The sequence below is a fragment of the Polypterus senegalus genome, chromosome 7 (genome assembly GCF_016835505.1).
Source record: "Polypterus senegalus isolate Bchr_013 chromosome 7, ASM1683550v1, whole genome shotgun sequence".
NCBI lineage: Eukaryota > Metazoa > Chordata > Cladistia > Polypteriformes > Polypteridae > Polypterus > Polypterus senegalus.
The window spans coordinates 86,011,606-86,037,990 of record NC_053160.1 but is presented as its reverse complement, the minus strand read 5'-3'; the positions used below and the strand labels follow the sequence as shown (position 1 = coordinate 86,037,990).

The following is a 26,385-nucleotide window of genomic DNA, read 5'->3' as shown; positions in this document are numbered from 1 at the left end:
GGTTCTTTAATGTACATAATATAAAAATAGAATCGTTGTCTTGCGGTTTACTCCTCAAATATCTATCCCCATAACTGAGTATACGAAAAAGTTGTGGGGAGACCACTTCCGGTTTTTGAAAATAAAACAACACTGAACGAGAGACTTTCTAGGTCATCATACAAGATCAGCATATTGTTGCTGACCAATCACTTTTGCTTGAAAAGCATTGATTAACAACAAAGTGATACAAACATAGGTAGGTAGGGGAAGAGAGTCTGCCAAGTGACGAAAAACTAAACATACTAATGGGGTTTTTGTATTTATTCTATTTTTATTAATTTAGCTTTTTTACTTCATATTCACAAGTCAAAATACCTGATATTGCCCCTAACCTTGACACTACATGCTTGTTTTTCTTTGTTTCCCTCAATATAGCTATGTGGGGTCTGCACACTGATTCAAGTCCAAAAGCTCTGTCCTTCCTAAGCCCCTGTGATTTTCATGAGAAAAGATTTTAAAAATTATAAAATTGTTCATATTCAGTATCTAGTTTTCATTACGCTTGTTTTATCAGACAAAAACCATGTAGTGTAGTAAGCTTCCATTAACATTAAACTCATATCCAAATCTGTTAAGTGTGCAGTTCTGTCTGATTGTGACACAAAGCTAAACTCTGTAGGAGCTCCATGCCATAATTACTAAAACTAAAAATGAAACTAATAGATATAAAAATAAAATAGAAATGTCTTTGTGAAATAAAAACTAAAAATACATGATGAAGGAAAACTAAAACAAAACTGAATTTCCAAGTAAGGTCAGAAAAACTATAGAAATAAAAACTAAAATATAAAATGCAAAACTATAATAACCCTGGTCTGAACGCCCTGCCACATACGGCATGCGTCTCTGGTGTTGCTGAAGTACGTGTTAATCCTCTGCGCATATGCCCATTTAGCTCTCCTTATAGCGCATGACAGGTTGGCTCTGGCCACCCTATGAGGGCGGCCTTGTCTCCAGATCTGAAGGCTGCATTTCTGATCTTGAGCAGCTAGAGCACTTCTCTCGTCATCCAGGGCTTTTGGTTGGCTCTTGTGGCAACATCCCTGGTAACAGTAACATCCTCTATGCATTTGGAGATATAGCCAGTCACAGAGTCTGTGTACTGCTCCAGATTGATGGAGTCACCATCCGTGGCAGCCTCCCTGAAAATGTCCCAGTCTGTCAATTCGAAGCAGTCTTGGAGAGCAGAAACAGCACCAACCTGCCACACTCTGTTCTTTTGGGCTGGTTTAATGCGCTTCAGCAGGGACTTGTTTTCAGAAATCATAAACACGCTGATATGGTCTGAATAGCCGAGGTGGGGATGGGGTAGGCCTTGTAGGTATCAGGAGCGCTCGTGTAAACATTGTCCAGACAGCTTCCCCCTCTAGTAGCAAAGTTCACATTCTGGAAGAATTTTGGGAGAACTGATTTCAAGTTGCCCTGATTGAAGTCTCCAGCAATAATGAAAAATGCCTCAGGGTGCGTCGTTTGCAGTTTGCTGATGATCTCGTAGAGTTCCGCTAGCGCCTGGTTAGCATTTGCCACCAGCACAAAACTGTATTCCCTTGGCAGGTAGAAAGGCCGGCACCTTACCGATAAAACCTCTATCAGCAGGGAACAGATAATCCATGTCGAGCTCTAGCCATCCTTCTAAGTTCTCACCTTTCTTGAGCTCATGCTCACTCGCCCACTTCTTGATTTCTTTTCTCCTAATTTTCTCCTAATTCTCTTTGTTTATTGACGTGGATAATAAATCTGAAGCCATGCATAACACATGATACTAAACCTCAATCTACTCATTCAGATTAGTGTGCGTGCTGATTGTGGTAAACCAGCGAGGTAAGTTATATATATAAAAAGGAAAAAAAAAAATCCTAACAGCAATCAATAAATGAAACCACAAAAATATCTTGCTGTAACATGTCCCACCACAGTTAGGGGCTGCCAAATCCCCCCAGTTATTAATTGCAAACTTTCACATCTGTTCTGCCCCTAAACCTCACAGTTGTGAAAGGGTTGGCTGTAGTGTTTTCAGTAATATTAAATTAATTTAAAGCAAAATCCTAAAATAAGTTTTCCCTTTTTTCATTTATGTAAAAAGATTTCAATATTTTAGTAGCCAAACAAAAAAGGTGGACATGAAAAAAGAACAGGTCAAGGCTACCAAGTGTATGAAAACTATAGTTTCAATATACAGTATTATTTCCTGAATGATAAAGGACAAAAAAGCAGGACTGACTTAATTTACTAAGACACATTTATGACTCCAAAAATGAAATTTTAATCCGAGAACACAATTTGACAAATGAAAGAAGAATATCTGAATGAACTTTCATAACTACAGACTCACTTAATCATTAAAGTAGAAACTCTTCATTATTTTGAGGGCATAATCGGCTAACAGATACTGGTGAGTAAGATTTCAGACAAAACCAAAATACTAAAAAGACTAAAACAATTTAATGATCAAGTCAGCTAAAAAGAGGGTATGTGCTACTCCAACTGATCCAACTGAAACATCAGCTCAGGAATGCAAATGAAAAACACATTTGTATATGATCTTTACATTTTTCATGCCCACCATAATATTAAAAATTGCAATAACAGTATTTCATTATCTACAAGCAGGGTCTGTTAAATCTGAATGCAGATTAAATCAAAATGATAAACTGTAGGTATATAAAGCAAATTACGTGCCTACTCTATACCATTCTCCAGCATGTGATAGGAGTATAACATCAAATGTCACAAATACAATATCATTCAAATATATTACAAATGCTTTTAACCAAAATCAAAAATTGACATTTGAATATAAACAAATGGTTATTTGCTTTACTTTCCACTAATTTCAACACTATGTTACTCCAGACATGTTGTGTATGCAATAAACATACAGTATCTAGCATTATAAAAGTATTGTTTTACTACTGATTCTATTCTGAGAGACCCAAGCACTTATTGCATTATGCAAAACCTGGTTTCCTTCAATGATAATGGAAAATTTAGAATTTGCTTTTAGCCTTTTCAGTGTCAGCAATGCCCGTTTTAGCTACCTCATCTAACAAGCTGTTTCACATGCAGTCTGGGTTGGTTGCTGACTTTGCGCACATTGCTTAAAGCAATAAGACATAATTTCAGTATATAGACTGGGTATTCAGGTCACCTATATTCAGTGCTGTTGCTAGGTTATTTTGCACCCCAGGTTATGCTTATTAGTCTGCTATCCATTCAGTAGCTAACCTGTGCAGCTGGAATTTTTCCACCCCTTTATGATTTGCGTCCTAGTTGAATGCCTAATTTGCCTTAATGGTGCCACCGGCCCTGCCTGTATTACATTTTTGATCCCACTGTAAAGTGGAGAAATGAGAAAAACTCAATTTAGTTTATTTCCTCATGTTATTCCTTGACCGACTGTTTCTACCCATAGCACTGAAATGGCATCCTATGCTGTAGAAGTCTCAAGCCATGTCCGGCACAACTGATCTACCACCTATTCTTTCTGTGCTTATCTTTGACATTTTGCTCTGTATTATTTGTTAGCTTAGCAGTCTTATGATAAACAATCAAACTCATTTTTGCAAAACATTTCTAAGCTGCTGCAAATAAAGCCATCTGCTAAATTAATAATTATAAAGTAAATACTTGAAGGCCATTATAATGTAAAGTAAAAAAAATTTGTTTCACCTGTGAAACACATACATTTTAATAAAAAAGGCATGGGCAGTTAAAATTATTCTTCTGCCCTCTGTGTGTACGCTAAAAAAGCATTGGTATCAAAAGAGTATTAAAATGTTGAACAGACAGGAACAATCTTCACTTTTTTTTAATGTGCATTTCCACTTTCTCTTTGATCTTGGCATGTAGTGCACAATTCTTTGTGAAGGGATGTGTTTTCAAATTTCACATTTGTCTAAGTCTTTTAAGCAACAGCACATGATTCTTAGCCACTTATTGCTTTACAAACCATGAGAAAAAGTAAAAATATTAACAGTATTAAAAGAAACATCCAGCACTTCCTCCGACTGGAAATGGAGAGAATGGAAATAGTGGGTGAGATTAGCCCTGTTAGTTTGTAATTATTTTTTGTGTAAAACCAAAGAACCATTTATCATCAAAATTTAGTGTAAAAACTATTTTTTTTTTACATTCTAACTTATACAATTTAATGTTCAATATTACATAGTTTTGTTTATAAGAGCAAATTTAGAACAGAAACAACGTAATATTAAATTTGCAGCATATTATTCTTGGTTATATCCATTTTGTCCTGCCAATGTTTTTGTCAAAGTTTTGACTGTTGAATCCTGCAGCTGGCAATGTCTCAAGGATTAAAATTAATTGGATTAAAATTTTCAAAAAAGTAAGGTAAAAACAATGATGAGATAGAAGTGTTACTAAAATAATACATTTTCATAAGTTATACAAACTATAAGCAGCAGTTTCTAACCATAAAAAACTAATAAACTTCACTTGACAAATAATAAATGATTAGAAGTTTGGGAGTTTATATCGGCATGTCAGAGTACCCAAAAATAAAAAGTAACAGGCAATAATACAAAAAATTACTTGGGTCTTTAATGATGCTGATGTACTTGAAATTGACATTGCAAGATAAGTAAGAACTATGAAGGGATACAAAAGTCTAATACTAACTACAACAACTTACATTCAGCAACTTCATGGGTTATAATCATGACCACTCACAATTTATAAAACTAATGCCATACTTTTTTTCCCTTTTATGCTTTGTTCTCTGAAACAAAGCAAAGTGATACTTAGAAAAAATGTTATTTTAAGCAAGTAAAAAAGTAGAATTTATAGTAGCCTAAGAACTGTACACATGAAAAGCTGAAAGAAATTTCTTTACAGTCATCTGAAAATATTTACATTACAAAATGATAAACACTGAAATCACTAGTTATTAAGAACATATTTAAGAAAAACCAAACACAGTGATTTGAAATGTGCCTCAACAGATGCACTTTTTGAATACTGTAGAACTTTAAGTTTACAGTCAAAATTTCAGTATGCTGTAGCTTATTCAGTTAAGGTTCTCTCATCACAGTACTTTTAACATTTGTAAGTTAGAATAGCCACAAGACAATGGACAAAAGAATGAGATGAATCATGCATAGGAGGCATTTCATTTACAGTACATGTAATTATTTATTTGAGAGATATCCTCCAAACTTGATAACAAATTAAGATTTAGGACAATACAAGCAGGATACTTGAATGAAATGTGAGCAGTTGAGAATGTGAAGTGAGAAATGACGCTACTGGTTAGCACCATTTTTGTCTAAGGCAGGCTAGTGTAATGAACACAAACACGTTAGCACAATTTTTGCTTAAGGAATCTTTCATAGAAAATGGAACTCTACAAAATGTATCACATGAAGGATAAAAAGCATTCATACCTCAGTCTGACATATTTTTTTAGCAAATATATTTCGGATAAATGTTTCCTGTATCTCTTCCTGTTTAACAAGGTACTGCCATAGCCTTTTCACAGAAAGTGCTGAATGGTACTTTGACCTGCAATTAAAAATACACCAGGCATACGGTTAAAGATTCAGCATGTGGAACACACACTAAAAACTACTAAAATAAATGGAAGTCAGACTACTACCAAAAAGGTCAAGTTAAACTTGTGAAAACCCAGAGAAATAAATAAAAAATGTTATTTCCATAAACTATTGATGTTTAAATTAAAACATTATGAGATTCATACAATAACAACAGACCATAAATCAAACTTAGCTTGGAACTAAACATGAGTTTATGTCCTGCATAAAATGGTTTAAAGGTATTATTACAAGCCCAAATGCTGTTTATTAAAACATAAATATTGTTGCAAAAGGTAGAGCTGACCATGCAGTAAAATGGCACTGAATCTCACTCTATGTATTAATTGCAAACCATTTTTTTACTGAGATCAGAAAGTGAGTACTGACTTGCTTGTGAAAGCAGTACAGAAAATAACAAAAACAGCTGACATGTCGGTGTACAGCTGAGCATCTTCATTAGCACTGTTAAAAAAAATTGTCTTTTTAATTACTTCAATACCACAGCTATGCTCAATCAGCTGCTCTATATTTAAGAGCTCTCCAGTGCTGATGCTAAGTGTCAGCCCTCATGTGCAGCCCTCCTCCCATCTAGACCACAATTCTATGTATGTGAGTCCACCGAGCAAGGACACCAATAAAAGCTATGGATAGTTTTCTCCAACCAGATACACATTTTCTTTACTCGATTGTTTCTCAACATGTGCTGTTAATACATTCATGTCATTAACATTACATGTTTCTCTCTCGTCTCACTAACAGGAGAGGCCATGATGCAGAAAATCTTGTTGTTTTGATAAGCCACACCTTCTTCTTATGCTGCTAGAAATATCAGTCCACAGTAAACAAAGTGGACTTCATTCCAGCATTTGCCACCCAAAGAGGACTCCAAGTTGTGGAACTAATTGAGACATAGATCTATCCAGAAATTGTGACAACACAGACAGCCCTTTCCTCGGGATTCCATTTCTCCTACACCTATCGGTCCACTTGAAGAGGAAGAGGAATTTACACTGTAATTACACTTCTTCTCAGTGCTATTCAATCACTGCCTCCGACCCTATTAAAATTAACACTGCTGTTCTTTATTACCCTCCAGGTCCAATAAGGAACTTCCTCGATGTGCTAGATGTACCGCTCTCAACTCTTGCAGATTATAACAGTCCACTTCTGGTCCTTAGGGACCTAAACATTCACCTGGATGGTTCTTCTTCTACATACTTTCTTTCCTCTTTCTGCCTCATACAACTCCAAATCCTAGCCACACTCAAAGATGGTAAACTTCTGGATCTCATTCTCTCAAGGAACTGCACACCCACAAACATAACTGTTATTCCACTACATACGCCTGATCACTTGTTCATTCTGTTCTCATTGCTCCTTCCCTTTTTTCCACTGGGTCCTCCACCTTCACTTCTGCTCCATCTCTCCAACCTGTTTCTGTTCCCTAGTCTCCTCTGCTCTCCCACCTCCTGGCCACTTCTCATCTCTTGACATTAATGTTTCCACTGACACCCTGAGCACAACTTTGTCCTCTTGCCTTAATGCTGTTTGTACTTTCTCCGATAGGCCTGCACATGAAAGATTTTCATGCCCTCAGCTTTCAAACACTCTATGCAGCCTACAAGCACAGCTTAGGACAGCTGAAATCAAAGGACCAGGTTGATCTGGATGAGAATTAATCTCATGTATCTTCCTGTTCTTTCTCTACTACCAGTGCTCAGGTAAGTTTCCCAAAATAGGATTAGCATCTCTGACACTCATAGTTTGTTCTCCACTTTCACATATCTCCTCAACCTTTTACTGCCCCCACCCTCAACCTCCTTGACTGCTGATGCATCTGCAAAGTTTTTTCCGTAAAAGGTGACTGTCATCAGCAGTCAATTCTCATCACCCCTGCCAGCCATCCTGAATATACCACAACTTTAGATTCTTTCTCTCCACTACTACTACTGTTTTCAAAATCCTCTGAAATCACCCAATACCAGTCTACTTGACCCCATCCCCTCATCTCTTCCAGGCTATCTCTCCCTCGCTCATATCTGCATCAGCACCTCACTCAGCAAAGACACTTTTCCCACATTGTTCAAACAGGCCATAGTAACACTCTCCTCAAGAAGCCTATTCTTGATCCATTTCAAGTAGTTAATTACAGACCTATGCCTCTTCTCTGCTTCCTATCCAAAACTCTGGAAAGTGCCATCTCCAACCAAGTCTCTTCCTTTCTTCTACAGAACAGACTGTTCGGTCCTAATCAGTCGGGATTATATTTTATTAACTTCAAATATGCAGTTTAAACATTTTGTTTCTTAATTTTTGTAATTAATTGTGATGTAATTTCAGACTTGAGGAACAGCACAGGACTGTTAAATTCAGCATAATGTCCCAAATGGAACAAATTACTAGGTTAACAGCCAATACACTGTCAGCAAAATAGTATTCATGCCCCTCAATTCTTACTCTTTTTAGGCACTAAAGTTTAGTTATCAGCATGAAGTAAGAGCCACTAAGGTCGCTCTGAGGTTAAGGATCTGTGCTGGTATTTAGAAGGTTGCCAAAAGAGATCCTAATCTGCCTGGCTCTTGAGCAAGGCCCTTAAACTGCAATTGTTCCATGGGTGCAGTACAATGGATGATATTGCACTCTGACCCCAAGGGGTTATGCGAAAACTAATAAATTTCTAAAACAAAAGAATGATAAAAGGCGAAGTAAAAAAAAAGTACACTACCAACATTTCAGAAAGAATTTACACCTCTAGAATTTAATTTGTTGATATAACTTATTCCCATTTCACTACAACATAATAAAATTCAACACATTTATGAATCAAACAACATTTTATTCAAGAACATGTCTCCCTACCATGGAAGACTTACACTTGTCATTTACACAAATATGTAGTTATCTATAAATGTAAGAACTATGTGCTGATCTGTGGTCTAAATGTGGGATGGATCAGTATTCATGTCGTGCTTCCCGTAAGTACCTTGGCTTGGCAGGAGAAACTAATAATCCAAGCAGCATCGGGCTAAATTCCAAAAACTCACTGAATCCTGGCCCCTTATCAACAATCTCCAACAGGAAGCTTACTCAAGACTTTCATGCCATGGGTCCAGCGCTACAGACTCTCAAAGTGAATGTTGAAGGTCTATCAGCCACCAAACGGAGGCTCATCAATGTCCTAGCAGACAAATATGAAGTTGATGTTGTCTGCCTGCAGGAAACACACTTCACAGCAGATAACGCAAGACCATTTACTATAGAAGGTTTTGATGTCATAAGTCTTCATGTTAAACATGGCTGAGCCACTTACTATATGTTAGCAGTAACATTACAGGAGCAACAAAGACACAATCTACTAAACACGGTGATATTATACAAGTTGGTGGGTTTCATGTTGCTAATGTCTATAAATCACCAAGTGAGAAGTGGGAAGAGGTGATATTGCCAGGTGTTGATCATACATCAGTATATGTCACCACCAAAGCTCGGGGTATCAGGAGGCTAATGCAGATGATGGGCTACTTATGGAGTTGGCCTACAATAATGACCTCCAACTAAAACACGATTACAAAAAACAAGGTACCTTCATATTTGCATGACGGCAAGAAGAGTACAGCCCTGATCTGTGCTGGGTGTCCACAGTCATCCACAGCTAGTTTTATGTGTTATGTTAAATTATTTCCCAAAAAGCCAACACTGCCCCACTTTCATTCACTTAAGCCTCCGGCTTCCAGATATTCAAACTATTCGGAAACCAGGAAGGTAAACTGGGAGCAGTATACAGTGACGCTGGAATGCAGCGTGTGCATGATCCCATTAAGGGGCATCCCAGAATAAGAGGCATATAGCCATTTCTGTAGGGCACGGTTCTGGGCAGCTTGTATGGATACCGCCATGTGTACAAATATTGCCTAACAGAGGAGGTAGAGGAACTACTAAAACACTATGATGCAACTGGGGATCCCGACATCGCAGAGCAAGTCATAAAGTCATTGGATGCAACACAGCGGTTCAAATAGGAGGAGACGTACCAGTCAATGAACTTAAGGGCTTCCTACAGAAAGGCGTGGTTCACTTATTAGACCTCCAGTCTTGAATATTTCCCTTGTTGCCCAAACCAAGTGGCCAGCTAGCTGCTGAAGATTGCATATTCATAAGTGTGCCAAAAGAGTGGCTCATGATGAGTGGCGGTGGTTCCTTGAGAGATTAAACCAGTACAGAATGCCAGAGGTGTACACAGCACATGAATAGCAAATAGTTCTGGGTGTAATAAAGGCAGCAACAGCAGCAGGGTATGACATGTACAGTATACCCAGAGTTTCTTAAGCGCCTATGTCCAAATGCAACAAGATGGCTGGCAGGATTATACTCCAGGGTTCAGTCGAAGGGCACGCTTCCACATCTCTGGCGACAGGACAAATATTACAGTACTCCCCAAACCAGGAAAGTACCCAGTCTTGCTGGCCAGTTATCACTCAATTTCTTTACTTAGTGCCTGCTTCAAGGCAATGGATGGGCTGGTTGTCCAGCATATCTCACCCATGGTAGATAGAATCTATTCTTTCACTGGATCAGGCTGGGTGTCGACCAGGATACAGCATATGTGACTATTTAGTGGCACTAACTACCTTCATTGAAAACGGTTTCCAAAGCAAGCTAAAAACAGGAGCAGATAAATGGGTTACCACCAGGCTCTGTCCTTTCGATAACACTCTTCAACCTCTACATGAACAACCTACTCAAGACATCATCTCGAAAGTTCATTTATGCAGACAACATCTGTTACGGGTGGCAGGTGATGTCCTTTGATTAGCTGGACTGAAAGCTGAATAGGGACATGACTGTCCTTGCAAATTACTGTTGCCAGTGGAGGCTCATCCCCAGTTCATCAAAAACAGTCTCAAGCATCTTTCACCTCCACAAGAGTACAGGCAAACAGCTTCATATCACCTTGAAAGGAACAAGGTTAGACGACTCTAACCCAGTTTATCTTGGAGTCACTCTCAACAGAACCTTGTCTTTCAAACAGCACCTGTCTAAGGATGCTGTTTAAATTAAGATGAGAAATAACCTACTGTTAAAGTTGGCTGGTACATCATGAGGAGCCAAAGCAAATGTATTGATGTCTTCTTCCTTGGCTCTGTCATACTCAGTGGCCGAATACTGCTTTCTGATGAGTGGTAAGAAAATTTTGCAGAGAAATGTGTAGTAGCAGAGGTCATTATTTAAAAAACTACAACATAGAAAGACACTCTTCCAGAACTGTCAGCACTCCTTTTTGTGTGACTACATAAATTGCCTCATAGCTTCACATAGAAAACAAATGCTTTCTCATTTGTGTGAAGAAGAACTCTGATATTGTTACTGTATACTTGAAATGATTATTTGTAAATCAACAAGATTTTGACATCTCCTGATACTGATATTCACTAGTTTTTTAGGACATTCTCATATTCAAGAAAGCATGTGGAGGAATTCACAAGTAAACAATGTTTAAGTTGTATTCTGCAGATGTTAATCAAATATCAAGAAATTACAAAAATGTTTTACCATTAGCCTGTTACTATTAAGCCATTACTAATATTTATTATATATGATATAAATATTTTTAAAACAATACCTTGTCACAACTGAAATCAAATACAGCTTAAAAACAAGTTTGCATCTTTTTGCAGAGTCATGATACACATACTTATAATAATAAACCCTTTATTATTCTATAATAACAAAAATCAATATGAATATAAAAATTACTTGCCGGAAAGGGGTGTTTGATGGTTCCAACAATGCCTTGTGACGCAGAAGCGCAGGTCCAGATGACACTGTGTCTTCCAAAGAGTTTGTTAAAATATATTCAGGGGGTGGACCACCAAAAATCTCTAGTCGTTTAAGAAGTACCTGCTCCCACCTTTGCAGAGTCTTAAGAATGGAATGGCAAAGAGGAGAAACAACCGGTAACTCTGAAAGGTACAGAGGAATCAATGGTTTAGAGTCCTGAATCCAGAACAGTTTCTATTTTCTGGGATTTAACAAAATAATGTATTTTATATTAGCATTTCCACATACTTTCAAGAATTTGAATTGCAAAGTTCTATGTAAAGTACTATACACAAAAAAAACAGTAGTAAATGAAATAATAAAACAATGAAGCAATAAGACCTTAGGAATATTAGACATTTGGAAAACTATATTAATTTTTTTTTTTTTTTTTAACAAGTACCTATGCATTTTTACAATAGATCTACATACAATTTAAGTAAGAGATAAGGTTAAAACATCCTATAAAAATGTTTCAGTTTACTGTAGGCTTTTATATTTTTGGGGCAATGTGATAGTAATATGCTGCTAGACAGTTAACCAGTACACCCTAGTGATATGCTCCTTTTTCATGTAACACCCGACTTACAGGTGGTATTTATTTGTTTTTCCAGACAGAATTTTAACAATGAGTCAAGAGCATTGTGCACTGTTAAATTCAATAATGTATTCAAGCTGCAGTTATTAAAATGTTAATTCAAAAATAAGCAGGGATATAAAAATACCAGGGTTTAACGAACACTACAACACTACTCTTTGTAAACATGCAGAGGCTTCAAAAATTGATTTTATTAGATGATGTGGTTCTGAGCAATGACTGGACAGTTTCTACTCTTGGCCACAGTTTCAGTGATGCTGTCCTGTTAGCAACCTTAGGTAAGAATAAAAAGAGGAGTGATGCTGATATTTTAAAGCCAAATATAGCTGCTGCAGACAGCAATAATTTTGGTTTCAAAATAAATGATAAAGGAAACGTAGAAAGCATAAAACAGGCTATTTGCTGGCATTGCTTCAAAAAGGTTGCTGTTAATTCTCAAATATGAGCATTCTGTGGACACACACAATTCCCCCCAGTTGCTTTATCTTGGTAGATTTTCTCCAAAATTTTGTCTTTAGCCTCACCTTCAACATTTCAGGCACAATATTTATGATTCAGTTTATAAACAGTTATAACTGTAATTTATTGATTATTTGTAAGCTGTCTTTTGTAGTAAAGCAGTTTTAAATACAAGGTTGAGCTCTCTGTTTAAAATAAAAAACTTTTTGTTGAAATTGAAAAAACTAATTTGTACCACTGCCTATTCTATAGGCTGCAGTTAATAGTAAGCTGTTTATAAAAAAATACACTGTTAGTTTTACAAAGCTATATTTTCAAATAAAAAATACATTTAAACTATTTTTTAATGAAAAGAATTCAGTTATAGGAGTGCCTTATTCTCAGTGGACAAAAATCAGAATAATCACCGCATCCTACAAGCACACCCCTACGATACTACATTGACGAAACATAAAAAGAATGGACCATCTGTGTATTTACGTTTTCCTTCTGTCATTTGTCACAGAATGCAGTTTCTCTAAACAGTCTTTAAATGTCAACAGTATTTGTTTACATTTGATGAACAATGAAAAACAATATAAAGCTACAGTTCATCATTGTTTTCATAGCAAATATTTTTTGTAACAGGATACTGCTAAAGGAATATCTAATCTTAAATAGGTTTTCCTGTACTGCATTTGAAAACTAATATTGCTATACTTCTATAAATTACTTGTCAATTTTAATTAGGTTTATTATATTTAAACAAGTAAACTGCAATTACCTGATAGATCATGGCCTGCCATTGGGTACAAAGTCTTCAAGTTGTAAAGAACCAACTGCACCATTGCCAAACGCATCAGTGACCAGCTGAAACATATTTTAGTTGTGTCATTATTCCATACAGTTAATAACACATTTAAAGCATTGCAAGCTGAATGATAAGAAGTCATTACAATTAAATTTTTAAAGTTTTAGAGGAAAGGATTAAAGAATTTCAGAATCACAGAATATTACTGGGTAGTGATGTGGTGTACTTGTTTATAATACTGCCTCACAGTGCAATGGCTTACATCTAGGTTGATAGAGTTGCACAGATAAGCTCCTGTTTCCTCTCAAAACTCAAAGATTTTTATATTATATTATTTTACCACTCTAAATTGACCCAATGCAAAGCATGTGTATGAGTATACCTTTGCTAAAAGGTCACAGTAGTTGTTTTCCAATAAATGCCTCTGTTTTATATACACACACAGAAAATGCAGAATGCTTGCACTGCCATTTCAAATGAAACCTACTGATCTGTATTACCAACTGTTATATTTGGATCGATTTTGCCATATCCACCCAGATACAAGTATGGTTAGTGGTAGCATTATGGTGGTTAAAAAAGAGCAAAGAATGAATTGTGAAACATACAGGTAAATTTTGTAACACAGTCTGTTTCAGTCTGCAAAAAAACTAAAGCTTTTGTTAAGGTCCATCTTTTAGTAAGGAAATTAACCCAAACACAGGAACAAAGCAACATAATCAAAACAAAATTGAGTATGTTCACTCTAAAAGTGAATTTTTTTTTTCTTTTGTAAATTTCTAGATGACTCTATGCTGAACCTGGAGTATTTGACTACTGCAATGTGTTACTCTGTGGTTGTAGAAATCATTCTTTAAGAAGCTTTCAGTTAATTAATTTTAAATGCTGCTGCTAGAATTATTAAACGAACCAGAAAGTATGAAAACATAACTCCATTTCTTAAGTACTTAACACTTGCTCACAGTTAAGTTTAGGTCAGATTTCAAAACCCTCTTTTTAACTTGTAAAGCCTTAAATGGCCAAGGCCCTACTTACTTAAATGAGCTTATCATTGCAAACAACCTAAAACACACATTGAGATCTGTTGATACCTAAGAATTCAATGATTAATAAAATAAGAGTGGGAAGTCGAGGTTTTAGTTACAATGTCCCAAAGCTGTGGAATGATCTGCCTGCTAATATAACAGATGTCCCTTCAGGCTCAGCTTTTAAAACCCAGCTAAAGACTTACTACTTTAGCCTAGCATACTCTGACTAGAGCTGCTGATTAGCTGTGTATACTGCATTTCTGTTTCTTAGTCATTTGTACGGAAATACAAGTATCTCAATATTTTTAAACCATTACTAATCCTTCAATATTCTATTTCTTTTCTAGGTATCTGGATGTGGCATTTAGTGCCACTGCTGTACTGCCAGGCTGCTCTCTTATACATGGAAAAATCATATTGGATAAGGGGCCATTAACAGCTGGGTGGCCAGCATCGACTCCACCATAGAAAACCAAGGAGCGAGTAGGCAGTCAGTTGGCTGAGGTCTCCAGGACTGTGACTTTATTTTTGACTTTCTCTGATATGTACAAATTCCCACCAGTGTCAACTGGCTATTGTTCATCAATTAACTAGTAGAAAGATATTTTTGGTTTCCATTTATGTTTAATAATTTCTACCTTGTTCTTTATGCATTTTAATAAATCTGCATTTATTTATTTATTATATATATGTCACCAATTAGCTTAGCAGTGAGGCAACAACAAAGCATGGTGCAAAAGTGTCAAGTGCTTTTATTAAAACAGTAATCAAAACAAAACCAAAGTGTCCAATTAAAGTGCAATGCTTCAAAAGTCATTAAATAAATAATCCATTAAAACAGACGTGAAGTGGAGGTTAAAACCAATAAATAAAAAAAGTCTTAAAAACAACTAGGTTAAAATACTGCAGGAAAACAGTCTCCTTTAAAAACCAAAACACAACACAAAGCCCAGTGTCTTCTTTTTACTTGCGGCTCCACTGCTTCTACTGTGTGGGCTTCTCAACAGGGGAGTTGCCCTACTTGCAGCTGACCTTCACTCTGCCTACTTCAGCTGTTCAGTTCGCCTTTCCAATCCCTGGCTCCGGTAGGCTCCTTCTGACAGTCACTTGGGATCCACAACGACCAGGGCGCCCACGCTGGGGAAATTTACTCCCCATGTCTTGACTCCCGCTGCCTTCCGTGGCCTTACGCGGAGAGTCATCTGCCTTCCGGTCAATCACGCTCCATGATCACTCAGCAGGAATGACCACTACTACTATTCCCCGGGTGTCGGCCCAACACCCAGGCTCACTGTTCAGCTGCAACACGAGCCTGCACTCATTTTCTCTCTCTCTCACTCTATCCACTGCTTCCTGCTTTCTCCTGCAACCTCCGTTCTTTTCTTTCCTTTTTTCCTGTAACCTCCTGTCCATTCTTTCTTTTTCCTTCCTCTCTATCCGACTCACGCTTCTATTTATCAAGAGGACATGGCAGCTATGGCAAATCAGCAGCCCCAGGTACAATCGCGGATATGGATAGTTTCTCACATGTGCACTTAGGTGAGAAACGCCCACACCACGAAATGCCCCGAGAACCGCTTCAGCCACACTACCACGCCCCTTCGCTAAGCCGCGAGCGCAATGATTATTTATTTAAAAGTGGCCCTTTTGTCGTGCGCTGTGGACCCGCTACACCACAGTTCTGTATTTAGTAATCAGTATAATCTGTACTTCTGGTTTAACTGTGAATTGCTCACAGTGCTCTGTGCCAGCTCTCAGTGAAGAGCACTATACAAAAATAAGTTGTAATATGTTGTACAGCGTGAGAAATTCATATACCATACTGGCAGCATGTTTTTACCTGAACTCTGAATTTACTGGCAACAATGTATGTTAAAAACATCTGATTTTGAGGTGGCAGTGGGAAATTATTTTACCAGGCTGGGTGACATACAGTTGGAGTTTGCTCTTGTGGGATGCTATATAGTTAAGAGTTTGTTTATGTAGGTGAGAGGGTCACCTTAATGACTATTCTTTACATGGACTAATAAAAGATATTCAAAATATGCAGTATAGTTTAGAGTTGCTAAATTCACTACTCATAAAGGAACCCTTCTATGACTACTTCTAATTGGAGTCTTCAAAGCTTAGATTTTGAACAGCAAGGGAGGGGCATGCTTGGGCACAATAACTTGATTTAAACTTGATTGCTAAATTGTTATTAGATTTTTGTGCTAGTCATGAATTGTTCCCAACAAACACCATTTAGAAACACATTTAGAAAGTGTATACTAGGGTAAAAGGAGATGATGACCTGTCAACTGATCATCATCTTATTGGACCGACCTGGAAATCTCAAATGTGAAGAGAATATTTGCTAGGAATGACTAGTGGATGGATTTTTCCAAGACAAGTTCAACTCTTACTTCTGGAAGAGCTTCTCCTACATCTCAGGGGTGGTTACAAACATTTCAGTCTGAAGGGGCAGTTTCCAAGATCTTAATTACGGATACAGCTGCAAGGAGGTGTGAACAGAAGTTTGACGGAATCAATAACTGCTTCAATTATAGGACTAAGAGAAGCTGTCAATTTAATGAAGGAGACTATGCGTTGTTAGGAGAGGGCCTCCAGGTCTAAAAGACAGCAGCCATCACAGTGGCAAGAAAAAACCAATGTGCAGGCACATAATGACTTTCAGAAAGTCTCTAAGAGGTGCTGACCGACCATTTGATGAACCAAGGTAGGTGGGGCAATACCCAGGCTGTGCTCTATGTGAGTGAGGAAACACTGACCTTAACCTGGGATTCTGTAACAAGGTAGAATGAGCACTTTCAGGAATTCCTAAATCCACTGCATCCACTGCTTATGCCCTCTCTAGGGAAGACAGCATCAGAAACATAGTTTGAGGTTAGGTCAATAGAGGCTAGGAAACAGGAGGACAAAATTTGACCAGTAAAATTAAAATCACTGGATACTGAGAGGGTGTTTTGCTTAAAACATCTCTTTACTGTTGTACATAAGGTAGGAATCGTATTTTAGGACTAATAAACTGGTGTGCTGGCCTCCCCTTATAAAGGGGGATAAGAGGGTTGTAGTTACTGATGAAATAAACTCTTCAGCCTAGCTGGAAAAGCATATGTTGAAACACCAAAACAGTGACTCTAGCCAAATGATGAGCCTCAGATTCAGTGGGAATATCGTGTCCATGAAACAATGGACCAACTCAATACTTGTTCACAGATATTTAACAGGTCATGTGAATTTCTTAGTCCTGTCAAAATGCACTTTGCGGACCATGGGAAAAGCTAATGACAATGTACCATTTAGTATCTCATGAGAGGTGCTACAAAAATATATTCCTGAGCCGCTACTGCATACTATTCAGTCATAGTATTTACACAGCAATAGTTGTGTTTGTATTCAGTGTGCTTGGTGTTAGGTCAAATCCACATGGATGCACCTTGGGTTCCCTCATATTCATGACCTTCATGGACAAGATCTCAATTTAATTTGGCACATTCATGCACGATTAGTACTTATGTCATTTCATCTTCCCAAATAAACTAGTGATAACAGTCTACCAGAAACCCCTCACTGACTGACATCATGATATGCTAGCCTGGCTCCTTCAACACCGTTTTCAATTAAAATGCTTTATTTTTTAAGTATCGCTGGAGTATGTCAAATATACATTAAGAAATGTACACTTCATTGAAACTGGGAAAAAAATTATTTCTACACACATGGAAAACGTTAAGCTTAGGGCTTCCACATACTTTAGGAGACTTGAAGTGTGCATGATTACAGGCATAAAGTGGATGGCTGTACTTTCAAATATTAATAGAGCAAGCATAATATTGAAACGTCAAACAGCACACGGTGCCAATCCATTGCAGGGAAATGCTCACGGATATGGACCCAAGTTAGAGTTGTTAATTTCTTTACCTGTATCTAGTTTAGGGTTGCTTCTCACCCAGTGTTTCAGAAGTTATCTTTGGCTAACTAAGACCAATTGATAGATTACTGGCCTAGATACTGTAGGTGGAATTAGTTTAACAAGCTTATCTTTGGGATATGAGAGGAAAACTAAAATAACTGGAGAAAATGTCCATGCACGCACAAGGAGAATGTGCAAATGTTGCAAAAACACTGGCTGAGCAGAAATTTTCTAATAATTGCATATACTACATCTGAATGGTCAATCAATAATAATTTATTATTTTTGTCATATTCAGAAAGTGATGCATTCTGCATATGTACTTAATGCTTGCAAAACATCTATCGTTACACTCTATATTTTTTATTCACCAACGCTGACAAAATTGTAACAAAGAATGCTTGCGCATTTTCTCAAACCTTAGAAAGCACATATTGCAGGGACTCCTTACTGATTCTTTTAAAAACTGTTATGGCAACAAATTGAAATTTGTTAATAAAATAATCTATCATTGTCACATACAAAGTGTATTACTGCAGACAAGTAAAATGATATTTTACATCTCGCATCATTCAATCACTATGCAGTATATGATTAATAGGTAAGGGAAAGAGGTTATTAGGGGGCTTGGATCAACACCAACTACAGGACATATAGGTGTAGCTTATTATATATGTAATGCTATAAAACAATAGAGTGTAACAGTACAAAGAGTGAATACTTTGTATTTTCTTTAAACTGTGTGGTTTGTAATAGAGAGTTCTCCTTAATGAAAATACTCTTAACAACAAACCTTTATTATTTATTAGATTAAGACCTTCAGAGACCATAAGCACTTAAAAGATTTTGGTACCCCCATGCATATCCAATTCAAAATATAAACAATAATAAACCATAAAATAAAATTTTACTTTTGAAATGAAACAAAACTTAACTGTAAGATTGAAAATAATAGTTATTTTTGCATACTTCCACTTTACTTATATTTGAAATATTTTCTCTTACTTTTTCTAATTGCAATGTTTTTGATCAGATTCTCAAAACTAATCTTACCTAACATATTCGCTTCTATACTTCGTATACTAGTATACTGCCTTATTACATAATCGATCCGTTAGGATTTTTAATATACTTCAACTATGAAAATGAATGCTCAACTGAGCAAATTGTGACCACTAATGTTAAAAATATACAAAAGCAAATGTCTACATTTAGAAACTCACACTCAGTCTTGTCTTCTACAATTATTTTGTAAAGTTCAGCTGCATCATTTGCAGTTTCACACTATATGGTCTGTGGTAAATCCAGCAATGGAAAATTTCTGTGGTGCCCTAAGCATGGGCTTATTTTGCTGAATTGGTTATCCAGCCCTGGCAACAAAAAACCATGACCCTGTTTTAGCATCAAAGTATTAAAGTAGACTTGTCAGACCCTCTATACAGCAATGATCTGACAAAGAACAATAAAACTGCAGTGGGCAGGCATGACATTTTAATATGTTCACAAATGTAGTTTCAGGTCTTGTTCTTAAATGAGGGAAGAGGTGATGGTGAGAATGACCAATGGATCAGGGCATCACTGTAGTGGTAAAGTGGTAGCTAAGCTCTTGGGCAAAACTATACATTAATAGGTCCATCTATATTTCTTTCCTCACTATATTCATGAGATCTATATGGTGACTGTAACAATGGGATTGTGAGTAGCAGTGGCCAAAATGATGTTTCTGTGCCAAATCGCTGTGTTCATTCTCCATAACATTTTGAAGAGCTCAACAATATGAGAGTAACTAGTAGAAGAGCAACAGCTTCTCTGGATGAGCTATTTGAAGTGGGCTGAATATGTAGTTAGAATATCCCTTTGCTGCTTCCCACAGAAAGCGTTCAAGACACCACTAACTGAGAGAAAGCCCATGGCAGACCTAAGAGATGCTTGAAGGATTGTGTTGCTCAGCTGACCTTGGAGCATCTGGCAATACCTCAGGCGGTGTTGCAAGACATTGCAAAGGACAGAGTGACCAGGTTAGGCCATCTCGGAGTGTTGCCACTGCCACCTTCATCTGGATAAGCACAGTAAAACTGATGATAATAAATCATTCTTCAAACTGTTGTCCAGATTCAGCGCGATAAAAAGCAATGCATTAATTATAAATATCCCCTAAAAGAATACTGATATTAAATTAAAAAAAAAATTTTTTTAGAATCATACCTATATGAATTAGGATTGGAGTGCTCCTGAAGTTGAGAATCTGTGGCAGAATCATATTCTTCCTCATCTTCACTTTCCTGACTTTCTTCTGAATCATAGTCTGCTTTGCTCTCTGACGGTGGCAGAAATGGCTTCAAAAAAGATCATATATAATTAAAATATAAGTATTTATGGTTTGTCACAGGTAGACCGAAACCACTGTTACTGTAAATGTTTGACATTTTAGCACTTCTGAGAGCACTGAAGCTAATAAGGGTAATGGCTGTAACCTATTAAAACTAACAAAGGTATTAAGTGAAGCTAAAGCCTCAACAAGTATTGAAGTAGTGCATTAGACAAAATAAAATGCAACTCAGACATTATCTTTGAATTTAACAGCATTATCTTTCATTCCTAAATGAAAAACCTTTACTAATAAAATTACTACAAATAGTTTTCTTCCTTTTCACTTAGGCAGTTTAAGCTCAAAAGCTTGTACCGCAAGTTGAAACAGCTATTACGGAGTTGGTTAAATAATAACTACCAATTATTTATTTAATAATTAAATAATTTGATGGCTATTTACAGTACCACTTATTTACAATGTGTCTTGGCATGAATAAACCAGGTTGTAACAGCCAGGTTTTCCAATGCGCTAGGGTCTGGAGATGCCTTTGATGTATGTTCCAGTAAAGATATTTTGCTTGTTTTGTTCTCTAAAATGTTTTTCTCCTGTACAATTCAGTTAATGTCAGAGTAATCATCTTTCAGATTGCAGAGTTATAACCCTGGAATTTCTGTCTTGAAGTAATACTCTACTTCACCCAAATGTAATTTGGGTCACTGCTACAGGTTTAGAGCATTACAGAGTAGAACACATGGAAAGGCACCTGCATGGATGCACAACTGAAATAAATCACAAGAGATTTGCATACCTAGTTTTCAAGATATAAAGTCTACAAATTTGTTGTGATATATTGTGCTTAACTGAAACATGGCAAAAACCTAATGAGTTTGCCATCACTAATTGATGTAACTTGCAGCTCAGGCCAAGGCAAATAGACCTGCTATAATTGTTAGATCTGTACTAAACATCAAAAGAATACCTATTGATATTCCATTGCCTTCGACTTTTTGGATCTAAAACTAATAAATAGGAATTGACCATATTTTGTTATCATTTTCTATTGTCCACCAAAATACACTGGATTTTAAGGTAATCTACCTAAAGTACTAACTCCATTAAGTTCACTTTCCAACACAGTGATTCTTATAGGCGATTTTAATAATTACATTGGCATTAATTTGACCGCTTACATGTAGGGATTTCTGTCTGTCCTGTTCCATTTTGACTTGGTGCAGCATGTTTATTTCCTACCCACTCTGGTTGTCACATATTGGACCTGGTCTATACATCTAGCTTATGTGTTGGCAATACCGCCAAGCATTGATTTGGGCCCCTCTGACCACAGACCTGTACTTTTCACATTGCCAAAGTCTTTTCCTGCTCTTCACTGTAAACATCAAATTTCTGAGATAATCTTCTGTCTTCCACTGTGCCATCAACATTAGATAGTCTTCTTCATAGCTAGCACTAGATAAATTAGCTCCTATAAGATGTAGGGAGGTCTCCCTTAAGCATTCAGCTCCTTAGGATAATTCAGCACTATGATCTAAGAAAGCAGCTGGCTGATGGCTTGAAAGAGTGTCATGATAATGTGACCTCAATGTGTATGCCAAGGGTTTCTGTGACCATCGAAGGGCTTACAAAGATTTCTGTAATAAAATTATAATTCAGCTAATTCAAGTTCATCCTCATTTCGTATTTTTCCCTGTCTTCATGATGTATCCAGCTCTATTCTAAATTTTCACAGGTTTCATTTATTAATGACCTTCTCTGTAAGATGAGGCATACTACTGGTGTACTAGATCTAATCCCAACTGCACATATCAATTCCTGCCTTCATGTCATGATTACTGCTGTTTCAAAATAATTAATACATCCCTTGACACAGGTTCTGCACCAGCAGCTATGAAAATCACTTCCCTAACCCCCTAAAATCTGGTCACATTGCTAAAAATATGAACAACCTTCAGCCTCTCTCTCACAATTGCCTGTTCTATCCAAAGTTCCCTAGTGGTCTACCTACTGATCAGTTACTTAATCTGTAATAAGCTAATGGAACAGTATTAGTCTGGTCTCAGAGAACACCACAGCTGTGAAACTGCTCTGCTTTGAGTAACTAATGATTTGTTTATGGTAACAGACTGTGGGCAAATAGTCATATTGATTTGTTTAAATCTTAGTGCAGTATATGGGGACCCAAGCCTAGGTCTGGTGTGGGAGCCTTGTTGTAGTCATGAAATGGCAGGGACCCAGACCTGTGGAAGAGTGTAGGCTGTGCGTCTGTCAGTAGAGAGTCTTCTCTGCTGTGTAGCACCATGCAGGATAAGCATAGCAGTCATCAATCTTAAAGGAAAGGACACACTAGGTAGTGTTTTGCTAGAGAGGACTTCTGCCTGTGTTTTTTAACCTCGATTTTAATGTTTTTTCTATTTATTGGATTTTAACCTCCACAGAACACTTATTTTATGGATTTTTTTATGTAATGAACATTTTGCACAGCACTACTTGAACACTGCTTTGTTTTTGGATTTTAATAAAAGCACTGGAGCACTTAAGCACCTAACCCTTGCTTTGTGTGCTAGTGTCTTCATCTGATGGCTAATCCCTCAAAAACGTTATCGGTGGTGGCAAGTTCAAAAGGCTTCCAGTGGGAACCGGTAGTGAGGAGCCAACCCGCACCATCACAGAATGGAGAACATTCTGTTTATCCCTGCAAGGCCCAACAGTGATTTAAGTCCTATTTAAAAAACAGGCATGAGACAACAGCAGGTCAAGCTGTCCTTGGCCCTTTGCTGTTTGTATCTGCTCCCCTTGGCCATTTTAATTGTAGCTTTTGGCTGGGTTATCCTTTTTATGCGGATAAAGCTCAGATCTGTTTAATCTTAGCCATGCACTGTATATTCTTTCAAATGGAATGTAATAAAAGAGACATATAGAAGGCATTGCCTTCCACCCCTTAGATCAGCACCCAATAGCTTATTTATCTGTAGTACATTTGTTAAACTTGTTACTATCGTTTTTTATTTTACTAGCTGTCTTTATTATTGCTATCTGTTTCAAAATTATTACTTTATATTTACTTACCTATTTTATGTATGCATTTATTAATAGTATCTGTCTTGCACTTGTCCTGTTATTATGGATATATTGATCACAGTTCCGGGAAACATTACTTCCTGCCACTGCATGCTGCAATACTGTGTATGGATGGTATGAAAATAAAGCCACATTGACATGACTTATGTTTATAGAATATAATAATGAGAGACAAGCAAAATAAAAATTTACTGCATAGTTTTAATGTGTCTTGTGCAAACTTCTTAAGATAACTTGATCACTAACTTATAGGAAAGTAATACGCAGTATTTGCCAATATGAACTGAATCAGTCATGTGGATCAATGCAGTAAAGTGCAAGAAATTAGGGTATGCCTACTTTACCACCAAATGTACTTTTAGTAGAGTGATTAAATCACATCCTCTAAAGGAATTTTCTGTTAAGAATAAACAAAAACATTCTATTTATGAGAGTAAACATTGTACAGCAAACTTTTATTCCTGGGTCATGTATCACTAATGATGGAAAACCTCCTAACCTAAATATTTTTTTCCCTATGCGCTTTCAAAATTGTGAGTTAATTTACATATTAGATATGGTTGCAAAAGAACACACTGAAGACTTTTATTGTGCAGTAGGTTTGATTAGACATCTTAAAAACCAAGTAATAAATAAATGTATGAGGATATAAATACAGTGAGCCAATTTGTAAAATAATCTCAAGTGAAAAGCAAAAGGACACAAATTGTAATAACACAAATTGATTTACCTTAGCTATAAAGTAATCCCAGATACTAAGTTCAGGAGGAATGAATTTCTCGCTATATGTTAGACTTTCCTGCTCAACATCTGTTAAGGGAGTCGCATTTTCTTTGCTTGAACCTTTGGTGGATAACAGTTTAAAATGTCTGTGATGCTTTTCTGTTCCATCATTAACAGAAGGATCTTCAAGAAAATGACACAATAGTAGGTTAATATTTTCAACTGCAAGGGCAAAATACAGTACATTATTTTAAATAAGTACATACTAATAAACATCACACTGCTTCTAATTGTGTTTAATTAAAAAAAAAGATGTATCCATCCATCCATCCTCTTCCGCTTATCCTGGGTCGGGTCGCGGGGGCAGCAGCTTGAGCAGAGAGGCCCAGACTTCCCTCGTCCCGGTCATCTCTTCCAGCTCTTCCGGGAGAATCCCAAGGCGTTCCCAGGCCAGTCGGGAGACAAAGTCCCTCCAGCGTGTCCTGGGTCTTCCCCGGGGCCTCCTCCCGGTTGGACGTGCCCGGAACACCTCACCAGGGAGGCGTCCAGGAGGCATCCTAAACAGATGCTCGTGCCACCTCATCTGACTCCTCTCAATGCAGAGGAGTAGCAGCTCTACTCTAAGCCCCTCCCAGATGACTGAGCTTCTCACCCTATCTTTAAAGGAAAGCCCAGACACTCTGAGGAGGAAACTCATTTCAGCCTCTTGTATTCGCGATCTCGTTCTTTCGGTCACTACCCATAGCTCATGACCATAGGTGAGGGTAGGAACGTACATCGACTGGTAAATTGAGAGCTTTGCCTTACGGCTCAGCTCTTTTTTCACCATGACAGACCGATGCAGAGCCCGCATAACTGCAGATGCCGCACCGATCCGCCTGTCGATCTCACGGTCCATTCTTCCCTCACTCGTGAACGAGACCCCGAGATACTTGAACTCCTCCACTTGGGGCAGAATCTCTCCCCCAACCCTGAGAGGGCACTCCACCCTTTTCCAGCTGAGGACCATAGTCTCGGATTTGGATGTGCTTATTCTCATCCCAGCTGCTTCACAATCAGCTGCGAATCGATCCAGAGAGAGCTGAAGATCACGGCCTGATGAAGCAAACAGGACATCATCATCTGCAAAAAGCAGTGACCCAATCCTGAGTCCACCAAACCAGACCCCTTCAACACCCTGGCTGCGGCTAGAAATTCTGTCCATAAAAGTTATGAACAGAATCGAAGACAAAGGGCAGCCCTGGCGGAGTCCAAATCTCAATGGAAATGGGCTTGACTTACTGCCGGCAATGCGGACCAAGCTCTGACACCGGTTGTATAGGGACCGAACAGCTCTTATCAGGGTGTCCGGTACCCCATACTCCCGGAGCACCCCCCACAGGATTCCCAGAGGGGACACGGTCGAATGCCTTTTCCAAGTCAACAAAACACATGTATACTGGTTGGGCAAACTCCCATGCACTCTCCAGGACTCTGCTAAGGGTGTAGAGCCGGTCCACTGTTTCGCGACCAGGACGAAAACCACACTGTTCCTCCTGAATCCGAGGTTCGACTATCCGACGGACCCTCCTCTCCAGAACCCCTGAATAGACTTTTCCAGGGAGGCTGAGGAGTGTGATTCCTCTGTAGTTGGAACACACCCTCCACTCTCCCTTTTTAAAGAGGGGGACCACCACCCCGGTCTGCCAATCCAGAGGCACTGTCCCCGATGTCCATGCAATGTTGCAGAGACGTGTCAACCAAGACAGTCCTACAACATCCAGAGCCTTGAGGAAATCCGGGCGTATCTCATCCACCCCCAGGGCCCTGCCACCAAGGAGTTTTTGACCACCTCGGTGCGACTCAGTCCCAGAGATGGGAGAGCCCACCTCAGAGTCCCCAGGCTCTGCTTCCTCATTGGAAGGCATGTGTGGGATTGAGGAGGTCTTCGAACTACTCCCCCCACAACGTCCCGAGTCGAGGTCAGCAGCGTACCATTCCCACCATATACGGTGCTGACATTGCACTGCTTCCCCCTCCTGAAATGCTGTATCTGTATCCATGATAAAAAATA

At 38.0% G+C, this 26,385-nt stretch overlaps 1 protein-coding gene across 9 annotated transcripts in view; it reads right to left on the bottom strand.

Moving 5' to 3' along the window:
* Positions 1 to 26,385, bottom strand: part of LOC120532692 (dmX-like protein 1) — a 315,909-nt gene that overhangs the window by 58,850 nt on the left and 230,674 nt on the right. For 8 of the 9 annotated variants that reach the window (XM_039758971.1, XM_039758975.1, XM_039758976.1 and 5 more), the window contains 5 exons: positions 24,340 to 24,515; positions 20,408 to 20,538; positions 13,232 to 13,317; positions 11,353 to 11,554; positions 5,445 to 5,562 (listed from right to left, as the gene is read on the bottom strand). In XM_039758971.1, the coding sequence (XP_039614905.1) occupies positions 5,445 to 5,562; positions 11,353 to 11,554; positions 13,232 to 13,317; positions 20,408 to 20,538; positions 24,340 to 24,515 (713 nt within the window). Of the gene's footprint in view, positions 1 to 5,444; positions 5,563 to 11,352; positions 11,555 to 13,231; positions 13,318 to 20,407; positions 20,539 to 24,339; positions 24,516 to 26,385 lie in introns of those variants that run through there. The other variant, XM_039758979.1, reaches the window with a different exon arrangement.